The sequence below is a fragment of the Schistocerca nitens genome, chromosome 1 (assembly GCF_023898315.1).
Source record: "Schistocerca nitens isolate TAMUIC-IGC-003100 chromosome 1, iqSchNite1.1, whole genome shotgun sequence".
NCBI classification, from domain to species: Eukaryota; Metazoa; Arthropoda; class Insecta; order Orthoptera; family Acrididae; genus Schistocerca; species Schistocerca nitens.
The window spans coordinates 302294835-302313790 of NC_064614.1; the positions used below are offsets into that span (position 1 = coordinate 302294835).

At 41.7% G+C, this 18956-nt stretch overlaps 1 protein-coding gene across 2 annotated transcripts in view; it reads right to left on the minus strand.

Moving 5' to 3' along the window:
- Positions 1-17853: 17853 nt before the first annotated feature.
- LOC126248317 (protein DPCD) overlaps positions 17854-18956 on the minus strand; it is a 49523-nt gene continuing 48420 nt past the window's right edge. The window contains exon 4 of one of the 2 annotated variants that reach the window (XM_049949215.1): positions 17854-18949. In XM_049949215.1, the coding sequence (XP_049805172.1) occupies positions 18845-18949 (105 nt within the window). In that variant the 3' untranslated portion in view covers positions 17854-18844. The remainder of the gene's footprint in view (positions 18950-18956) is intronic. The other variant, XM_049949206.1, reaches the window with a different exon arrangement.

Here is an 18956-nt window from a genome sequence, read left to right on the forward strand (position 1 = left end):
GCATCAACATTGAACTCAGAGAAATTGGCGCATGAGTGAAACAGTCGAAAGTAGAGTTTCACAGATGAATCTCCACACTGAACAGTACAGCCAACATAACTATGAACAACAGAAATAAGCATTCTATCATTATTTTCTTTGACAATGAGGAGTGCAATGCTGTTCCTATGGAAAGGCTAATAGCAGTTTGTGCAACTCCATCCATGGGGCAGCTACATCCACATGGCAGGTTTTATAAATGTAAACATTGGCTTGTGAATTTAGCTGCTCTGCATTCCTATAGGACTTAGCGTGCTTTGCAACATTTTGATGTTTATGAGTTGAAATTTAAAGCGATTACACCTTGTTTAGGAATCTGAAAGATAGCTAAATTAGAAGCCAGTATCATAAAGCAACTTGGGATACCAGTATCTCATTTTCATAATTTTATGCACGTAGCGGATTTTGCAAATGGGCTACTCAGGATTAAATGAGCCCCTTCACTGAATAGCAGAAGTTTGAGTTGTCGACATGCACATACAAAAGATAAAGCTTTCGAAATAAGCTAGTGTGCAAGCATGCAGAAATGCACGCGCGCACTCATCTGTGCATCACAAGCCTAGCCTGAACATCTGTCACCCATTCATCCGACTTCCATAACCAGCAACTCTGCAGTCTCCCTCAGAGCTGCTAGGTACCCATCCCAACCCCTCTTCCTTCTTCTCTCTTTCTCTACCTACCCCATCCAATATAAACCCCACCTCTCCCTAGTCCACCTGCTGAAATGCAATCTTTGCATAGTCAGTCCAGCCGGCATGATGTTGGGGCACAGGTCTCTCCTTTGTGTGGGCCTTTGATGACACAATGCTTTTGCTGTTCAGTGTGTGATCTCCATTACTCCTAAATGATTTACATTCTAAATGAACTTTTCTACTACATTTGCACCATCAAGTGGCTTCTTTCCACCATGAACCTTGTGTCATCCACCCATTGTTACTGTCATGTAAATTTCATCTACTTCCTCTCCTGTATAGTCTGTCTGCAAATTTTCCCACATTTTCCCTCTCACCTTTGTTACACACAGGCTACACCAGTACCAATCAGTGTAGTCATACATGGTGTTTGTGGCACCCCATAGCATCAGCTGGGGTTGTTTGAATTGTGGTAAACGCTATTGTACACACTGCCCACTTATGTGGTCACAGTTAAAAAGATCACCTAGCAACAAGCCACTGAATTTAATCTCCAAATTTACCTACCACTCCTCACATATCACTCCCATCAGAATTTCACACGTTTCCTTTTTCTTCCCTGGGTGTAGCCATAATTTACATGCGATCAAATATCGTCATGTCACATAACTATCCTATTGCCCTCAGCACAATTTTTTGCACACTTTTCACTCCTCAAACTCAAGGTTTGCTGTTCAGTTACCAATACAGCCACCCTATACTTTCATCTGTCCATGTCCTGTGTCATTTCACATTTTTCTAGCACCATCCCAACCCAAATGGATCCTTGCTCCACCTATCTGCATCAGTTCAGAAAAGAACTCTTTTTCCCTGGCTAATATCCAGTCTGACCTCCTGTCCCTTAAATGCTAAGCCATGGAATTTGCCACAATAGCCTAACCACCCTTTTCTTGAAACAAGTCCGTGGCACAGCTATGGGTGCCTGCATGGCATCCTGCTACTCACTCTTTTTATGGACCATCTAAAAGAAAGCATTCTAGCCACCCAAAACTCCAACCCATTTGTCTAGTACAGAATCACTGATGACATCTTCACAATCTGGACTCAGGGCCAAGGCACCCTACCCTCAGTACTCCACAACCTCACCTTTTCTCCCACTCACTTCACCTGGTCCTCTTCAACCCAACAAGCCACCTTCCTGGACACTAACGACCACCTCTCTGATGGCTCGATGAAGACCTCCATCCATATTACACCCACTGACTTCTAACAGTATTGGCATTTCGATAGCTGTTGTCCCTTCCATACCATAAAATCACTCCCATACGTACTGGCCACCAGCAGACAGTGTATTTGCTGTGACGACAGGAACTCCCTTGCTCAGTAACCATCCACAAGAATTGGCTACGAAGGAGTGCCTCCTGTGTCACCCAATATCACCTTGGAATGAACAGTTGAAGCATATCCTTCGTCAAGGCTTTGATTACCTATGGGGTGTTCAAAAAGTCTCTCTGCAGTGCCGTATGGTTGTTAGCCACGTGTGCCGTATGCTGCAGTGAATATACCGAAATGAAACTCAGTGAAATACAAGTTATTAATTTATTGAATATTCATTTTTACTTACGAATTTTCACATTAAATGTTGAAAGTGTCGCCCCCCCTCCCCTGTTGTTGAATACACAATTCAATTCGTCTAATCATGTTTCCAAACACCAGCTGTAACATTTCTTCTGTAACAGAAGCAGTGAAAGTGGATATTGCAGTTTTCAATTCATCAATGGATTTTGGACAGTTTTTATAGAGTTGTTTTCGCTGCACCCCAGGAGAAAAAGTCAGGTGGTGTTAGGTAAGGCAATCGTGGAGGCCACAGTCCCTGTGAAATTATGCAATCACTAAAAACATCAGCAAGCAGTGATATTGAAACGCGAGCTGTATGCACTGTTGGACCATCTCGTTGAAAATAACTGTTCAGTATTTCACTTAACACAAGTTCTCCTATGAATGGGTACAGAATATCACTGCAGTATCGTTGTGCGTTTATTGTTTCATTGAAAAATATGGGACTCACAATCCAATGTCTAGAAATTGCAATCCAAACTCCTATCTTCACAGAATGAAGTGGTTCCTCTTGAATACACAATGGATTTTCCATACTCCACATATGAGAATTTTGCGAGTTCATGTACTCAGATAAATGAAACCACACCTCATCAGTAAAAAATGCTTCATTAAGAATACCCCTTCCATTTTGTTGAATGAAATTTTTGAACCATCGACAATAATGCAGTCTCTTGCCATGAGCAGTATTTTTCAGTTCTTGCATGACGGTCACTTTGTATAGGAAAAGGTCTAATTTTTTCCTTACAGCTATGTGGGCCATTCCGACACTGACATCAGTTTCCTGGGCGAGTTTTCTTACAGACTTGTTTGAACTTATGGACATTTTATCGGAAATATCAAGTAGTTTATCCTCAGGCAAAACGCTATGACGGCCACTTCTCGGTGCATCTGTCACTGACCCGTACTTCGAAATTTGTTAATCAAATCTCACACAGTATCACGATGTGGGAGTGTTGTCTCCAGGAGAACTGAATTAAATGTTTGACGAACTGAAACTGTGTATTTACTGCCAGATTTGAACTCTTGTTCGACTAAAAACACAGTGGTTAGCATTTTAACAGTGACAAAAATGAAACAAACGAACAAAGGAACTAAATTTAAACGTTCACGTCAACACGTAACGACACACACCAACAATACTACTGACACTGGCTGAATTAAACGAAACAGTGGAATGTTGGGAGAGTTCACTTGAAGGGAAGTAACCCAGGCAGGCAAACAATCATAAGGCACTCGCAGCTAACAATCATACGGCACTGTGGAGAAACTTTTTGAACATCCCTATGATTGAGCCCAGAAATTAGGTACATCCTACACAAGGTCTTTCCCACCCACCCTACAGTGGTATTCCATCACTCACTGAACCTGCACAGCATCCTGGCCTGTCCCAATGTTACTCTCACTACCATCCTCCTGCCACAGTGAACATATCCCTGTGGAAGAACCAGGAGCAAGACCTGTCCAATGTACCCACACAGCACTTCCTACTCCAGTCTTGTCACAGGCTTATACCATTCCATTGTAGATAGAGCCACCTGTGAAAGCAGCCATGTCATATATCAAGTCTGCCGCTATCACTGCATAGCTTTTTATGTCAGTATGACAACCAATCTGCTGTTCACCAGAATGAATGGCCTTGCCAAAGAACTTTGGCCAAAAGGAGTTGACCAGCCAATAGTACAACATGGAGCTGAGCACAACATGCTCAGTTCAATGGCTGCTTCACAACCAGGGCCATTGGATCCTTCCTTCCAGTGCCAGCTTTTCTGAACTACACAGGTGGGAGGTATCCTTGCAAAACATCCTTCACTACCATAACCATTCTGTCCTTAATATCCATTAACCCATTGTTCCCACACGCTGCACCCAACAGTTTCTCCTTCATCTGCCTTGTTACTCGCTCGCAATCGACATCTTCACATCACATCTATCGCGCGTCACAACCTACCAGTTCCTGTATCCGTGCATCACAGGCCTAGCTCGAGCAACTGCCTCCTACCACTTCCCTCAACGCTACTAGCTACCCAGCCCGAATCCGTTTTCCTGTTTCTACGCAACCCATCCAACACAAACTGTACGGGTCCAACAAGTGTGTGTGTGTGTGTGTGTGTGTGTGTGTGTGTGTGTGTGTGTGTGTGTGTGTGTGCACTCGTGTTGTGTACTCTTCTAGATCGAAAGGAGTTATTCCTACAGCTAGCAAATTTTCTCTCTCTTTTGTGTGTTCCTGTTGATGACTCAGTGCTTGTGCCATTTGGTGACTTGTGTTCTTTACACCCAAGTTATTTACACTCTACTACAGCTTCCTAACATATTAACATATTTCTACTTCAGAATATTTGCATTCAGATTATGTTCCGGCATTCATTGACACATGACTCACAATGACATTGGAAGCATAGTTGCTACTCACCATATAGTAAAGAAGCTGAGTAGCAACTATCCTTTTGAAAATTCACATAATATTGTCACATTCCATCCTGGATTTTCCATTGTTGAACAACGACATGGAGGAAGACTTTTGCATCACTTCTACTACCCTCATTGTAGGTGGTTAGACCTGCACTTTCTCAAACCACTGGGCATGGCTTTTTATTTGAGGGACCAAAATGATATTATCATGAAAACACGTGATGCTCAATTGCAAATACTGTATAAAATCTGACTGGAATATCACTGTTAAATTTTAGTGATTTCACTGTTACTTAGTGTCACTGGCACTGATATCTGGATCTCTTTTTTTCTTCTTCTCCATAGTAGTAAATTTGAATATGAAATAATATAGTGTAATCAGTGGAATATTGTGTGTGTGTGTGTGTGTGTGTGTGTGTGTGTGTTTGTGTGTGGACGGGTGCGCATGAGTGATGTGCGATAGAGAGAGAGAGAGAGAGAGAGAGAGAGAGAGAGAGAGAGAGAGAGAGAGGTTTTGTACATGGTTACATCAAAACCAATATCACCTTCGTGGTGGTGCGAGATTAAACTGATGTGGTATTCCTGGGTCTTTCTTTGTAAAGGAACATTTGAAAACGGAGTTCAGCATTTCTGATTTTGCTTTGCTACTCTGAATTTCAGTTCTTGTGCCATCAATGATGTTGGGACATTAACTTGGGTCCATTAATGGCCTTAAGATGTGGCCATAATTTCTTTGGGTGTTGTTTAGGTCAGATTCTGCTACAGTAGTTGCTGAAGACTTCACACATTGTTCTTTTGAAAGCCATGCATTTCATTTAGTATTTCTCTATCACGGCACTATGCTTTGTTTTACATGTACTACGTGGTATTCTCTGTTTCTTTAGAAGTATCTTTACAGAGACTGGTTACTTTGGAGAATTCCTACTATCAAGAATATTCTACTAGTAATGTATCAGTCCAGTGCATGGTAAACTAGTCTTTCAAACTTGAGTCACAGTTTCTCTACATGTTCTGCCCAGAAGCAAAGGTTTTGTGTTCTTCTTTGAGGTGCGACCCAGCTGCCTCTTTACTGACTTCACTGAATATGTAAATCTTTTGTCTCGTTTGAGTCAACCTTTGCACCTTAGTTGCCACTGTTGATACAACTGCCTCCTCACGGTCGCTGATGCCAGTTTTGATAAGGACATTCTTAAAGAGGTCCTGTCTATTTGTTGCTGTTAGATTGAATATATTTCCATCATAGCTGGACTTTTGAACTATCCAAGCTAAGTGGTATTCAGAGAACACATTTCATATTGTTTTGCAGTTCCTAATGAGGACCGTGTGATTAGAGAATCTATGTGCTACCTGGTTGAGGTTTTATCAAAAGACCTTCGGTAGCATGTGTGCTTAGTTTGGTCAATAGAAGGATCAGATAATGCATTTTTGCCCATCCTTGATGTCTTGCTGAGACAATCACAAATGTTGTTGTTGTTGTTGTGGTCTTCAGTCCCGAGACTGGTTTGATGCAGTGGGTTTTAATCAGCTTTCCGTATCTGGTAGATGTGAGCTTACCACTTTTTAGGACTGTTTCAAACTATTGTCATTCTGTTGTAAATGCTTCAGTAGCTGACCATAAGAATTTTAATAGTCTCTCCTGTGGGGAAAATTTGTTTGGTTCTCTCATTAATACTTTGGGATCTTTCACAGATATTGTTATCTGGGCTGGACAGCGTGTTGCCTCGGTACACTGCACACAGAGTCACCTACCTGGATAGTAACCTTTGTTATGTAGTACATCCCTGAGCCATGAAGAGGGTTCTGCAGTTTTAAAACAAATGGCCAATATTTAAGAAGTGGCGGCCTGGCTACCACAGACTCTTTGTTGTCCTTGCTTTAAGGTTTCCACTAGACTCTGAATCAGGGGACCATGATCAGTTCTGGGAGCAATTGCAAGTTGTGAGCTTCAATGCTCGGTATCGACAGAATCTTTGTTGATTGGACATGGCATACCATATGCCGCTCACATCTCCATGGATGAAGATTCATTTAAACAAGCCGCCAGTGCACCACTGGGAGCCATGCTCTCTGCAGTGCTCTCAGTCTTCCTATAGATGGCACTATGGATGCAGCACAGGATGCCGTCTTCACTTATACTCACTGCATTACATGTATCCATCCACATGTCTTTTTAAAATATCACAAACTTAGCTCCCTCCAGTGTCTGACTAGACTTGCAGTGAGACAACTATAATAACATACCAGCAAAATGCTATTGATATTCAGTGACTGAAACTGTTGGCAGGTGATTAATACTGTACGGAAAATGCAGCAAATGACTGTGTGAGAACCAATGTGGAACAGATGACTGAGGGTCTAAGTTGTGTGTAAAGTACTTTACTTAGCACACTTTGTAATAAACATGTTCATGTTTCATTCATTTATTAAAAGTTGGTAGTGTGCTGTGCCATCTCATACAAATTACTGGCACAACAGACATTTCCACTGATGAGGTCAGTCACAGGGTAGGGTAGGCAAACTGACATTTCTTATATTATACTGAGGTGTGGTTACATTTTTGTATATAATGGGAACCACAGGAGAGTCATCACTCATTGCACTTAACCATTTCAGAGCCAACAAATGCAAATATTTCTGTAGAGTATTACCAGACTCCTGGATGCACAACAAAACTAGCAGCCAACTATGACTGAAGTACAGAATTCTGTCTCCTCCCTTCCATTCCTCTGATGCAAAACAAGAGGACTGGGTGGAATTAACTACAGATTGGTAGCACTTCTCAGCCTACAAAGTCTCAGGTGACTCATAACATTCTTTCTTTTTTTGTGGATTTTGCATGTTCCACCTAGTAGAATCTCAAATCCTACCCTATGAGAAAGTCATCAGGGAACTAGATGAATTTCCTGAGTCACAGATTCATGTAGCTGCTGCTTGTTTCAATTTTCTTCATATGCATCATCATAATAATCAAACTTAAAGGGAATGATTAGATTAGATTAGATTAGTACTTGTTCCATATATCATGAATACGACACTTCATAATGATGTGTCAGGTTAATACATTTCAAAGCTTCACAATCCTGGCCTCACTGATGTATTTCAAGTGACTGAGTCTCAGTAAGTGCAAGACTTTGTGGAACTTGACTTTAACATGTCTGCTGTTGCAACGCTGACCACGGATAGCTCTAAACGGGCCCTGTCCTGCACAGCACAAACTGACAATGGCCGCAAGCAATAGTGTAACCGGTACATGAGGCACCCAACCAGTTTTCCTGCATGTTCAGGCACTCCAAAATCTTTCGTTAGTCGTTAAGTAAAACAGGACTGCAAACATCGCTTCTTCCACCAAGTGGAATGCCACCACTGCTACAAGTCAGGACACATAAATCAGTTTGCTTGCAAAAGAATCACAAAGCAAGCTCTGTTCCTGATATAACTAAAACTTAGAAAATTAAAATCAATGTGATTTCACATTCTGACTCCTCATATGCTCCTCCTCATAGCACTCACAGGAACTGTAGATGCAAGTGCAAGAATCACAATGCTGCACACAAAGTGCTAAAACTTTGCTCATTCAGATCACCTCTCCTCAAACAGGTGAACAGTAAAATGTTCTGTCACTCCCAAATCAGAGGAAGGCAGTCTTCTGAAACTCAAAATTAGCATTTGCATTCAGAGGACTAACTGCAAACTGTTCATATCCTTACAGATTTGCAATCAAACTATGCCATTTCAGTCAGACATTGATGCTTCAGTCACATTAATGAATCAGAATATATATGAACAATTGGGTCACCCCAAGCTACAGAAATCACATTCGCAGCTCACAGCCTATGATGGTGAAAGTGTCTCTGTTCTCATGATGTGCACTTTGTGAACAAAATATAAACACACAACTATATTAGTGGCATTGTGCAGCTCACGTCTTATTCCAAATATTTGTGACATGGATGCATTTAATTTGTTTGGCATGGATATTCAATACAATGTGCATGCTATCACTACTCAAGTACCTTTGCCAGTGTTCAACAATTGTGTGAAAAATACAGAAATTTGTTTAATGGCACATTTGGACAGGCAAAGAATTTTCTAGCACACATTATGCTCACAGACATTGCCCAACGAAAGTTTTATCTTGTAAATCCGATACCTCATGCTGTTCACAATAAAGTTGCTTCTGAATTCCACAGACTAGACTGAATTGATGTTTTCAAAATCCATTTTGGCAAGTCACTGGGCATCTCCTCTAGTTATCACAAGAAAATTGAATGGAAAATAAGATTTTGTGCAGATTTTAAATCCACAGTGAACACTCAGATAACTATTGATTCTTACTGCTTCCACATATCAAAGAAAATAGATCGCCTAGCAAGTGGCCAATTATTTTCCAAAACTGATTTAGCTAATACTTCCCTTCAACTTCGCCTGTATAAAGAAAAGGAAAAAAAGGATTGTGATCAACATGCACATCTGCCTGTATCAGTTCCTGTGTTTTTTCTTCAGAAGTGCATCTGACCCTCCACTGTTTTCCTCTCTGGGGAACATCACCTTGACGTAGCTCTGACCGTGCAGGTGGAGAGGCTTGTGTGTTCGCGTGAAGCTGCCGGCTATGGGAACCTAAGGTCAGTAAGATCTTGGCCGATGGACCACACTAAGTGTGCCCACAATGACCTATCATCCCACATTCATTGCTTTTCCTTTTCCAACTCCTCAATACCCAACCCAAGGTGTGATGCAATCCGTGCCTAGTGGTGAGTGGCACATGGGAAGATGTGTCGTGAATGGAGCCTCAGGGGTACTGGATGACCCAGACTTGTATGGGGCTCAGAGGAGGAAACTTCTTAGAGAACAAAAGTTAAAGGAAGGAAAAAGAGTGGCTTCCTAAACAAAACTGGAGGGAACTAAAAGGGCTTGAGCCTAAGACCTCCAAGAAAAGACTGTCCCAGGGCGAAGAGGGTGTACAAACCCCTTCTACATTGAGGGCAGATAGTAAGAGAACAAGGGAAGAATCTAAGACTCTCACTTCTCAGAATAAGCGCATCCAGAAAAAGCTGAGGCAAGAAATAGGGAAATAGACCTATAGTGGTGCAGTCTCAGTTTTTAGGATGACAGTTACCCATCAAGGCTATCCACTGGTCAAGATCACCTCGCAGAAGGAGCAGCTTGTGCAGATGGCTCTCTTTGAGAAGATTGGGGGGGGGGGGGGGGCACTGGTCCAGGACCCAAATTCGGGAGAGTCTACCTGGATCACATTGCTCTAATCTTTGTCTGTGAGGGGGTGGGTACCATGGACTGGCTTAAGGAAAAGGTGCCCCTAATATCACCGTGGGAGGATGCGAAGCTGCTGGTAAACACAGCGACGGAGCTCTTCAAGACAGCAAAAATATTAATCTGGGTGCCAAAACTCTTTAAGGCTACCTCTCCAAAGACTGTGATTGAGAAAATAGGGTCTCAAAACCCGAAAGTCTCAACAGGGGATTGGACGGTAATCAACCGGACAGTTGCACCTAACGGCCAAACCCTGGTAGTGGAAGTCGGAGAGATGTCCCTGAAGGCAATGCGGGAACAGGACCTGAGACTATTCTTGGGGTTCTCGCAGGTCGCCATCAGGGTAATCAAACACATCAGAAGCGACAATGGTGGCAAGATGGAGACTGAATGTGCTGCAGATAAATCTGTAACACAGTACAGGGGCCACTGCTGCCCTGAGTTGTCTTCCGGGAAGACAAGAAGTGGACGTGGCCCTGATTCAGGAACCCTATTCATATAAAGGGGGTGTATCGGGCCTCGGCGGCACTGGAGGTAAGCTGGTTTATGCTAGAAATATAAGAAAATCCAGAACATGCATTTACGTAAAAAATGGAATCCCCTTCATGCCGATGAAAGACTTTTGTTCTAGGGACTTAGTGATCATCAGGATGTTACAAAGTGAGGAAGGTATCATGAGGGAGTTTGTAATGGCCTCAGCATACCTTCCTTATGAGGACAGCGCTCCTCCTCCTCCTCCTCCTCCTCCTCCTCAGGAGGTGAGGAGACTGACGGAAGCCTGTGCACAACAGAGTAACCAACTATTGGCTGGATGCAATGCTAACACCCACAACTTAGTGTGGGGCAGCAGTGCACCAACAGTAGATATGAGTACCTTCTAGAATTTCTTCTAACTAATAACTTAAGAGGTCTTCAATAGGAGCAAGGAACCTACATTCAGGAATATAAGAAGGGAAGAGGTAATTGACATAAGCTTCGGTTTCACTTTGATGGGTAGTTATGTCAAACAATGGCATGTGGCTTTAGAGCCATCCTCATCAGACCACATGTATATTAAGTTCGAGGTCGAAATGGGCATTATACAGGCCATGACCTACAGGAATCCCAGGAAAATGGACTGAGAGGCGTATAGGAGGGACCTCGACTCAAGCTTAATGGAAGTCAGTACTTCGACAAGGAATCCAGTAGAGTTTGAGGAGGTAGCAGAGGCAGTGACCTCTGCCATCGGTGATCTCATACAAATGACAACTGCTCAGTCACCAAGAAGTGCACAAATAGGAAGGTATCTTGGTGGAACAACAATCTGGAATTACAGGAAATAGGTACGAAGACTGTTTAACCTTGCGAGAGGAAAAGGACAATGGGCAGAATATCGGGAGGCAAGCAAAGCAGGCGTCCTGGAAGGTATTCTGTGAGGTGGTAGAGGGTGTAGTGTTCAGGCCAGACTTCACAAAATCCTCACTAGGATACCAACTAAACTAGGGGGAAGCACATGAAACGATGGAACTACTCTTCAAGATTCATTTTCCTTCAATGTACTCTGACCGACAACACAGACCAGGACGATATCCCTGTGTGATATCGGTTTTCAGGTATTCGAAGGGAAAACTGGGAATCTGTCAGAGAATGTGTTGATCATAGTAAAATCCAATGGGTGGTGGGAACATTCCAACCGTTGAAGTCACCTGGCCCAGATGGAATTTTTCCAGTGTTCCTGCAACAAGCAGGAGTGAACTTAATAAGATTCCTATGCAGGTTATTTAGGGTTAGCCTAGCAGCAGGAATCATTCCTAACATCTGGAGGTCAGTGAAGGTTGTCTTCATTCCAAAGCCAAGGAGAATTGATCATACCAAGTCCAAGGATATGAGGTCAATCAGTCTGTCCTCCTTTCTTCTTAAAACATTAGAAAACTGGTCAATATGCATATTAGGGAGAGGAAGTTAACTAGCGTTCCTCTACACATAAACCAAAATGCATAACAACCAGGAAAATCAAGTGAAACTGCACTCCACCATCTTGTTGGGAAGGTGGAGAAAGCACTACACTTTCAAGAAATAGTGTCTGCATCTTCTTGACATATAAGGGCCTTTAGCAACATGACCTTCAAATCGATGGTTAAGGCAGCAGAGGTGCATGGCTTGGAGACCACCATTCGCAGAGTTATGCTTAGGGGTAGAAAGGTAGAAGCCATCATGATGCAAGAAAAAAAGGTAATCAGCACCACCAGAGGGTGTCCACAAGGAGGGGTCCCCTCTACTGTGGAACCTTGTGGTGAATGAACTCATTGTAGTATTAACTCTAGACAGTACTTTTGCCAGGGATGCACAGACAATCTTGTTATAGTAATACTTGGCAAATTTTCAAGTACAGTCAGAGCTATGGCACAAGGAGCATTGAACATTGTGCAAAATTGGTGCAGAAACAGGATCTAAGAGTCAGTCCTAAGAAGACTGTTGTAGTACCATTTACAAGGAAGCAGACCCGACACACATATACTGAAATCTCAAGCCTCTCGATGCAATTCTACAAGTAAGGGGATAGTGAAACATCTAAGGGTAACCCTGGATGAGAAACTATCGTGGACCCCTCACGTAAGGAGCACCTGTTCCAAGGCAAAAGGTACTCTATCTGGAGAGCTTGTGGTATAAACTTAAGCCCCAGGAGTATGTACTGGATATACACCATGGTAGTAAGACCTATGATCACTTATGGGGCTACAGTGTGGTGGAAGAAGGCAAAACAGCAGGTAGCTGCTAAGGAGTTTGCTAAGGTGCAGAGGTTGGCCTGCTTAGCCATTAAAGCGGAATTAGCACCACACCCAAAGGTAAAGATGGAGGCAGCAGTTGGAGCACACAGGTTAAAGACTGGCAAAAACTGGAAATCACTGGGGTATCCAGAATCTCACACTAAAATACTGAGTGAGGTAGACATAGGTATGGCTGGGGAAATGTTGGCCGACTATATAATAACTCCCAGCCGCTTCAACAAGCCTTTCAATGTAGCAATTGGAAGTAGAGAGCTCTGGGAGAACAAATTTTGACACCATACTGGGGACATAGTCTGGTTCACTGATGGTTCGAAAACAGACCAAGGTGTTGTGGCCAGGGTATACGGAGTGCAGCCAAGGCTGGAGAGTGCAATCTCTCTAGGGAAGATGGCCATTGTTTTTCAAGCAGAAATATCTGCTATCAGGGCATGCATGAAGGAGAATTTGCGGAGGTGCTACAGAGGCCGTAGTATTTTCATTTATTCAGACAGCCAAGCAGCCCTGAAAGCACTGGCAGCCTCTGTAACAAGATCAAAGATGGCACATTCTAAGAGAAGTCTCTCAATGCCGGGATTGAACAGGGGAGAAATGAAACTCATGTTGGACTATTGACAGGTCATGGGAATTTCAAAAAATACCTATATACAATGGAGATAACAGAAGAAGACTCGAAATGTAGGATGCGTGGTGCAGGCAAGAAAACCACTTCACATTTGATCTTTGAATGCGAGGCATTGGAGATTAAAAGGCACAGAATATTCAGATCAACCAGACCTGAAGAAATTGTGTCTAGCAAAGCACTGGTAAAGGATCTCCTTGCACTGTTCAAGGGCACTGGTTGGCTTTACTAGCGACACAGGGAACGATACCACACAATAAACTCTATTCCGATGCAGGCTTGACCAACGTTGTTTTTGCTTTCCTGATAAAATCAAATCAATCCACTGTTTCACTGCTTTCTCATACAAGTGATATCAAAACTTCCATGCTGTACAAATTATTTTGTGACATCATTGTGTCTGGGCAAACAAACAAAATAGTATCTCAAAAATTTAGAATCAAGTTTTAACTGTCACTAGACAAAAGTGCAATCTGACAAAACATTCATTTTTCAATACTGAAATGAAATTTTGGGATATCTCATTGACATCCAATGCACTCATTCCCCCACTTAGCATTTAGCAGCCATCCAGAGATTAACCTCTGATAATAATAAGGTACGGGACTGCAAGCAGTTCTTGGAGAACATACTTATTTCATTAAATTCAATCCAAACATATCATGAATTGCTGCCCCTTTGCATCACCTCTGACGTAAAAGCGTTCTTTTCCAATGGACTGGAGAATGCAAAATCATTTCAAAGTTGAAAAACGCATCACTTCATCACCCACGTCTTATTCCTTTTTATCTGCAGAAGCCAGTAGTGCTTGCAGTTGATGCACCATCACATGGAACAGCATCAATTTTATCTCACAAGGTTGGAAACAGTGAACGCCCCACCCTGTACCATTTGCACCCAAGACATTACACAAGGGTGTCACAAAATTCCATCAATTTTTTCCCTGGCTCATCATAAGACACTGCCTGCTATTTTTCATCCAACAAAAGCTGTACCTGATCATACAGCACAGAACCTGCAACATGATCATTACTTCTTTCGAATTAGCAGAATGAAATTCTTTATCTTCCTACAGCACAGTATGCAAATCCAGACACACTGTCTCACGTACCTGGGGGGACTAGTCCAGAAGTCGAAACATCAGAAGCTTCTTGCCTTCCAATTGATCAATCTGATTTGCAAGCACTGCGAGCTTTTCCCATTGATTGCTGGCAGACTGCACAAGCTACAGGATGGAATCTACACTACCACTGCACAAAGTACAACATTCAGATGGTTTGGCCAAGTAATCCGAAATCAATTTTAGATGCAGTAATGTGAAAATGCCACACTCATAGGAACAGTCTTTTTCTTCAGAATGGTGTAATCTTCTTGCATACTCCAAACATGAGTCATAATACCCACATCACTGCAACAAAATGTTTTGAAACTTTTACATATACAAGATTGGGGACTAGCTAAAAGTAAGCAGTTAACACGCCAGCATTGTACAAGGCTCAGGCTCGATAAGCAGGTAGCACAAATCACCACTCACAGCCATGGGCATGTGGGCAACCAAGCGGCCCCACCCAAGAATTTTCCACTGACTCAGCTTTGTGGCCCTGGCAACACATTCATTTTGATTGTGCTGGTCCTTTCTGGAACACATGGTGGCTAATTATTGTCGATGCATACAATAGATATCTATTTGTCATTCCAATGAATTTGACAACTAGCACTAGCACTATCAAAGTACCTGCTTCTAACTTTTGTTTAGAAGGAAATATCATTTCAGTCCTATGTCATTTTCTACATTGGACCTTCACCAGTTTTGCCAACAAAATGAGATTCGCCATATCTGAAAGGCTTCATTCTCTCCTCAATCGAATGAAGAGTCGATTCTATTTGCCCTTTTAAGGGTCAGATTTCCAAACTTTGAGCTTTGCACTCAATGGAAGATGCTTTTTTGTTGTTTCTCTGTTCCTCAAACACACTGCCTTTTTCCAGCAGACTTATTACATGCTCATTGTCACCACATTTTGTTGCATCTGTTTTACACTCAACAGCCTGCTTCAGAAGCCAACTTCACAATGAAGTTCCACATGAACGACAGTTTCCCACCATGTCTATAACAAGCCTCACAACTGGGAATCTGACATCACCACTCAGACGACTGGTTTAGCTCATTATAATGTTCATGGCTAATAAGCCACCATCAACAGCACCAAAGGAACTTCATTTTTGTGATCCTGCCTTAGAGTTTTATTTTTGAAAAACTGGCTGCAGCTCAGACTGCTGCCTCTGAGCAGCCTTTTCCAGTGCCTGACATTTAGGTGCATGGGTCAATGGAGTATTCTGCCATGTAGGCTATGCAGCCACCACCAAGGCTGACACAACTGCAACCGTTCACAACAATGTCAGGCACACACATCAAGCCTGCATCAGCATCACAGTGTTTGACATCCTCAGAAGGGTCCCTGCTGCAACTACTGCTGCCATTGGATGGATCTCCTTCCTCCAGTTTTTTGGCAGAGATTCCTGATAGTTTCCATGGCAAATGTTTGGATGCAGGTTAGTTGACATCATGTGTCATTGTTCTACACCCAACTCGTATCAGCTGAACTATGACACAGACGTTCCCCAATGGTGTAAATATTTTGGGGGAGGGGAGGGAAGAACATGGTATCAACAGTGACTTTGTCGATAGGACACAGCATGCCACGCACCACTCACATCTCCTGGGTAGATGACACATTTCAAAAGGCTGGAAGTGCATCACTGTGAGCTACGCTCTTCCAATGGTTGGTGCTATGCATGCCATCAGAGGACGCTCTCTTCACTTCTTCTTAATGCTTGCAAAGTATCCTCCATGCACTTTGTTATGATGCCACATATTGAGTCCCCCTCATATTTCAGAAGATTTGCAGTGAGACAAGTACATACTAGCATGATGCTATTGATATTCAGTGACAAACTGTCAGAAAGTGACCAATAATATTGTGCGGACAATTCAATGGCTGATTGTATGAGAACCAGTGTGGAACAAACAACCAAGAAACCTATAGTGTAACACACATTACTCTGTGTGTTGTTTGAGTAGGTATGTCCATTTTTCGTTCATTTATTAAATGTCTGTTGTGTTATACAACACCTCGTACCAACTATGGACACAACACACTGGAATTCTATGAACAAGGCTGGTCTTCCCAAAATTCTATAATAGTTGCTGGCATGATACATGTGTGATTTTAGAGCCCAGACAGCAGCCATCTTTCTCATATGTGTCACAATCTGCAGTTGGTTGCACTTTCTTCCATCAATGGCTGCTTGAACAGCTTCTTCAACGTGTTGAGTGAGGCCACCAGTCATATACACTGTGTGCACAAGACGATCCTTCTTGTCCCTTGCTGTCAACTCCTTAAGGGCTGCTATTACATTTATTCAAACTACCAATGATTAGCAATCCCATACTGTTTTCAGCTTACTTTTCCCTGATAAAGGACTTGAAAGTCTTCCCAGCAGTTGCTTTATGTTGCGACAGCTACAGTTTCACTGAGAGACAATACCTCAGACTTTTTTGTTAGTAGGAAGGATGTAGTACCCCAAGGTTGCCCAGGTCCATCCACAATCGGATCAATGTGAGATGATAAAATCCATATTTCCTGAAGAAGGGTCCATAATCACATGAAAGGATGGTACTTGGGGTTAATTTTCTCTCTCTTGTCTCTCTTAGTGGCAAGCCCGTCACACCTACTCCAAGCACCTTCCAATCTCGAAGTACCTTCCTTCCTCAATAGCACTAACAGTGATTTCCAGTTGATTATAAATAGCATTTAACTCATCCTGTACCCAAGAACTATACAGGTTTTGTACTTGGCTGATTTACTGGCATCTTTTACACCAGGAGGTCAAATATGAACACTGAAGTGTAAGTTTACCCATCAAAAAGGACCAAAAATCATGGATCGTAACACATATCATCGGCTTGGAGCAGCTAATGATGCACAGTTCAATGATAAGCATTCATTATAACTGTTCAGTCTGTCAACATTTTGCTGATGATGTCTCCCTTGGTAAATATGCTGTTTACACTTTTCTTTTTCTTTATTATTTTAGTTAGAATGGATAAACAGGAACACCAGATGAGAGGACCTTAATACTCTGCCTTTGGTAACTTCCTACCTTTGTGTGCTGAGTTATTATAAAGTAACTCTTACGTGCAAAAGCTTTGATAATTTTAAGTGATATTTCTGGCACTCTCACTGTACTGGTACACTGTCTGGCTTGTAGCAGTGTAAAATCACATTGTGTTGGTCCTTGTGTCTGTGAGACAGATGTACTATGGCATGTAACTACAAACAGAAAGATTTCCCTGTGTTTCGACTGCTTCTAATGCAAACACAGAATGTAATTAATGAACAGCTTGTAAAAGACAGAAAAATTCTAATTATTGCTCTTCATGCACAAGTTTATAAAACTTTTGTAATAAGTGTAAGAAATTCCAAGTCTGCAATGGAGTCACGGTAAAGGAAATAGTTTTCATTTGCCAGCATGTACACAAACTAGTTAAGAATGAATAACTTAAGAGAAGTTAGCTTGTAATTCTTGTGTGCAAGTAGACCTCAAAATATCATCTAAAATTCTATGACATGTAACACATGTTTAGCACTACATTTCTAAGAATCTCACATGGACCATTTCCTAACAACTACGGTGCTGTAAGTGACAAATACAGGAAACTGTTTCAATGAGAAACTTCAGTTATGAAATAAAGTATATGTAAAATGGGAGTGAAATGATGTCAGCAGATTATATTTGGATATTTGGTAAAGAATTACCAACCATACTGTACAGTGATCAATAACTGAAGAAGTGATTGTGCCTAAACAATAATGTAAATAAATGCATATTCTTTAAAGAATACTAAAAAAACAACAACATAATAATTAACTACTTTCTCCAAAGATACACAGAAAATGTTAGATTTTGTTGTCTGCTGTATTTGTATTTAATGCAGTGTTCCATTCTACCAAGAAAATTCTGGAAATGTCACATACAAATGAAATTTTATCAATAAATTTTATAACTTTCTGTTTGTTAATAATGGGTTTCACTGCTCTCAATGTAAGTGTTTACATTTTCTGTATACCTGTTCCTCACTTGGAAGCTGACACTAATTGGAATTAAAGGATGCTTTCCAAATACAGCTGGTATACAAACATGCCAAGCATCAGGTCTTAACGTTTTACACTCATTGTTTTGTATACATTCAGCATATGAATAGAGAAAAGTACAATTTGGCATTGTACAATCAACTTCCTTCTTTCTTTTATGATTATATACATTATGGGAAAAAATATCCATAAAATAGAGCATGTTTGCAAATTAGCTAGTAATCCCTCGCTCAACAAAATGCTTATTAGTAACAACATATAAAAAACAGCCTCTGTTTATCGAATTGTGAAATGCTGGATCAACAATATCTAATGGATTTATCAACATCCAATTATTCAACTTGGGTTACACTGTGGATCATCCTCTTTTCTTGTTTTAACTTTCTTTACTTCTTCAAACACAAGCTTTTCTAGCTGGAGTAGCTCAGGAGGTTTCTCATACTAAAAG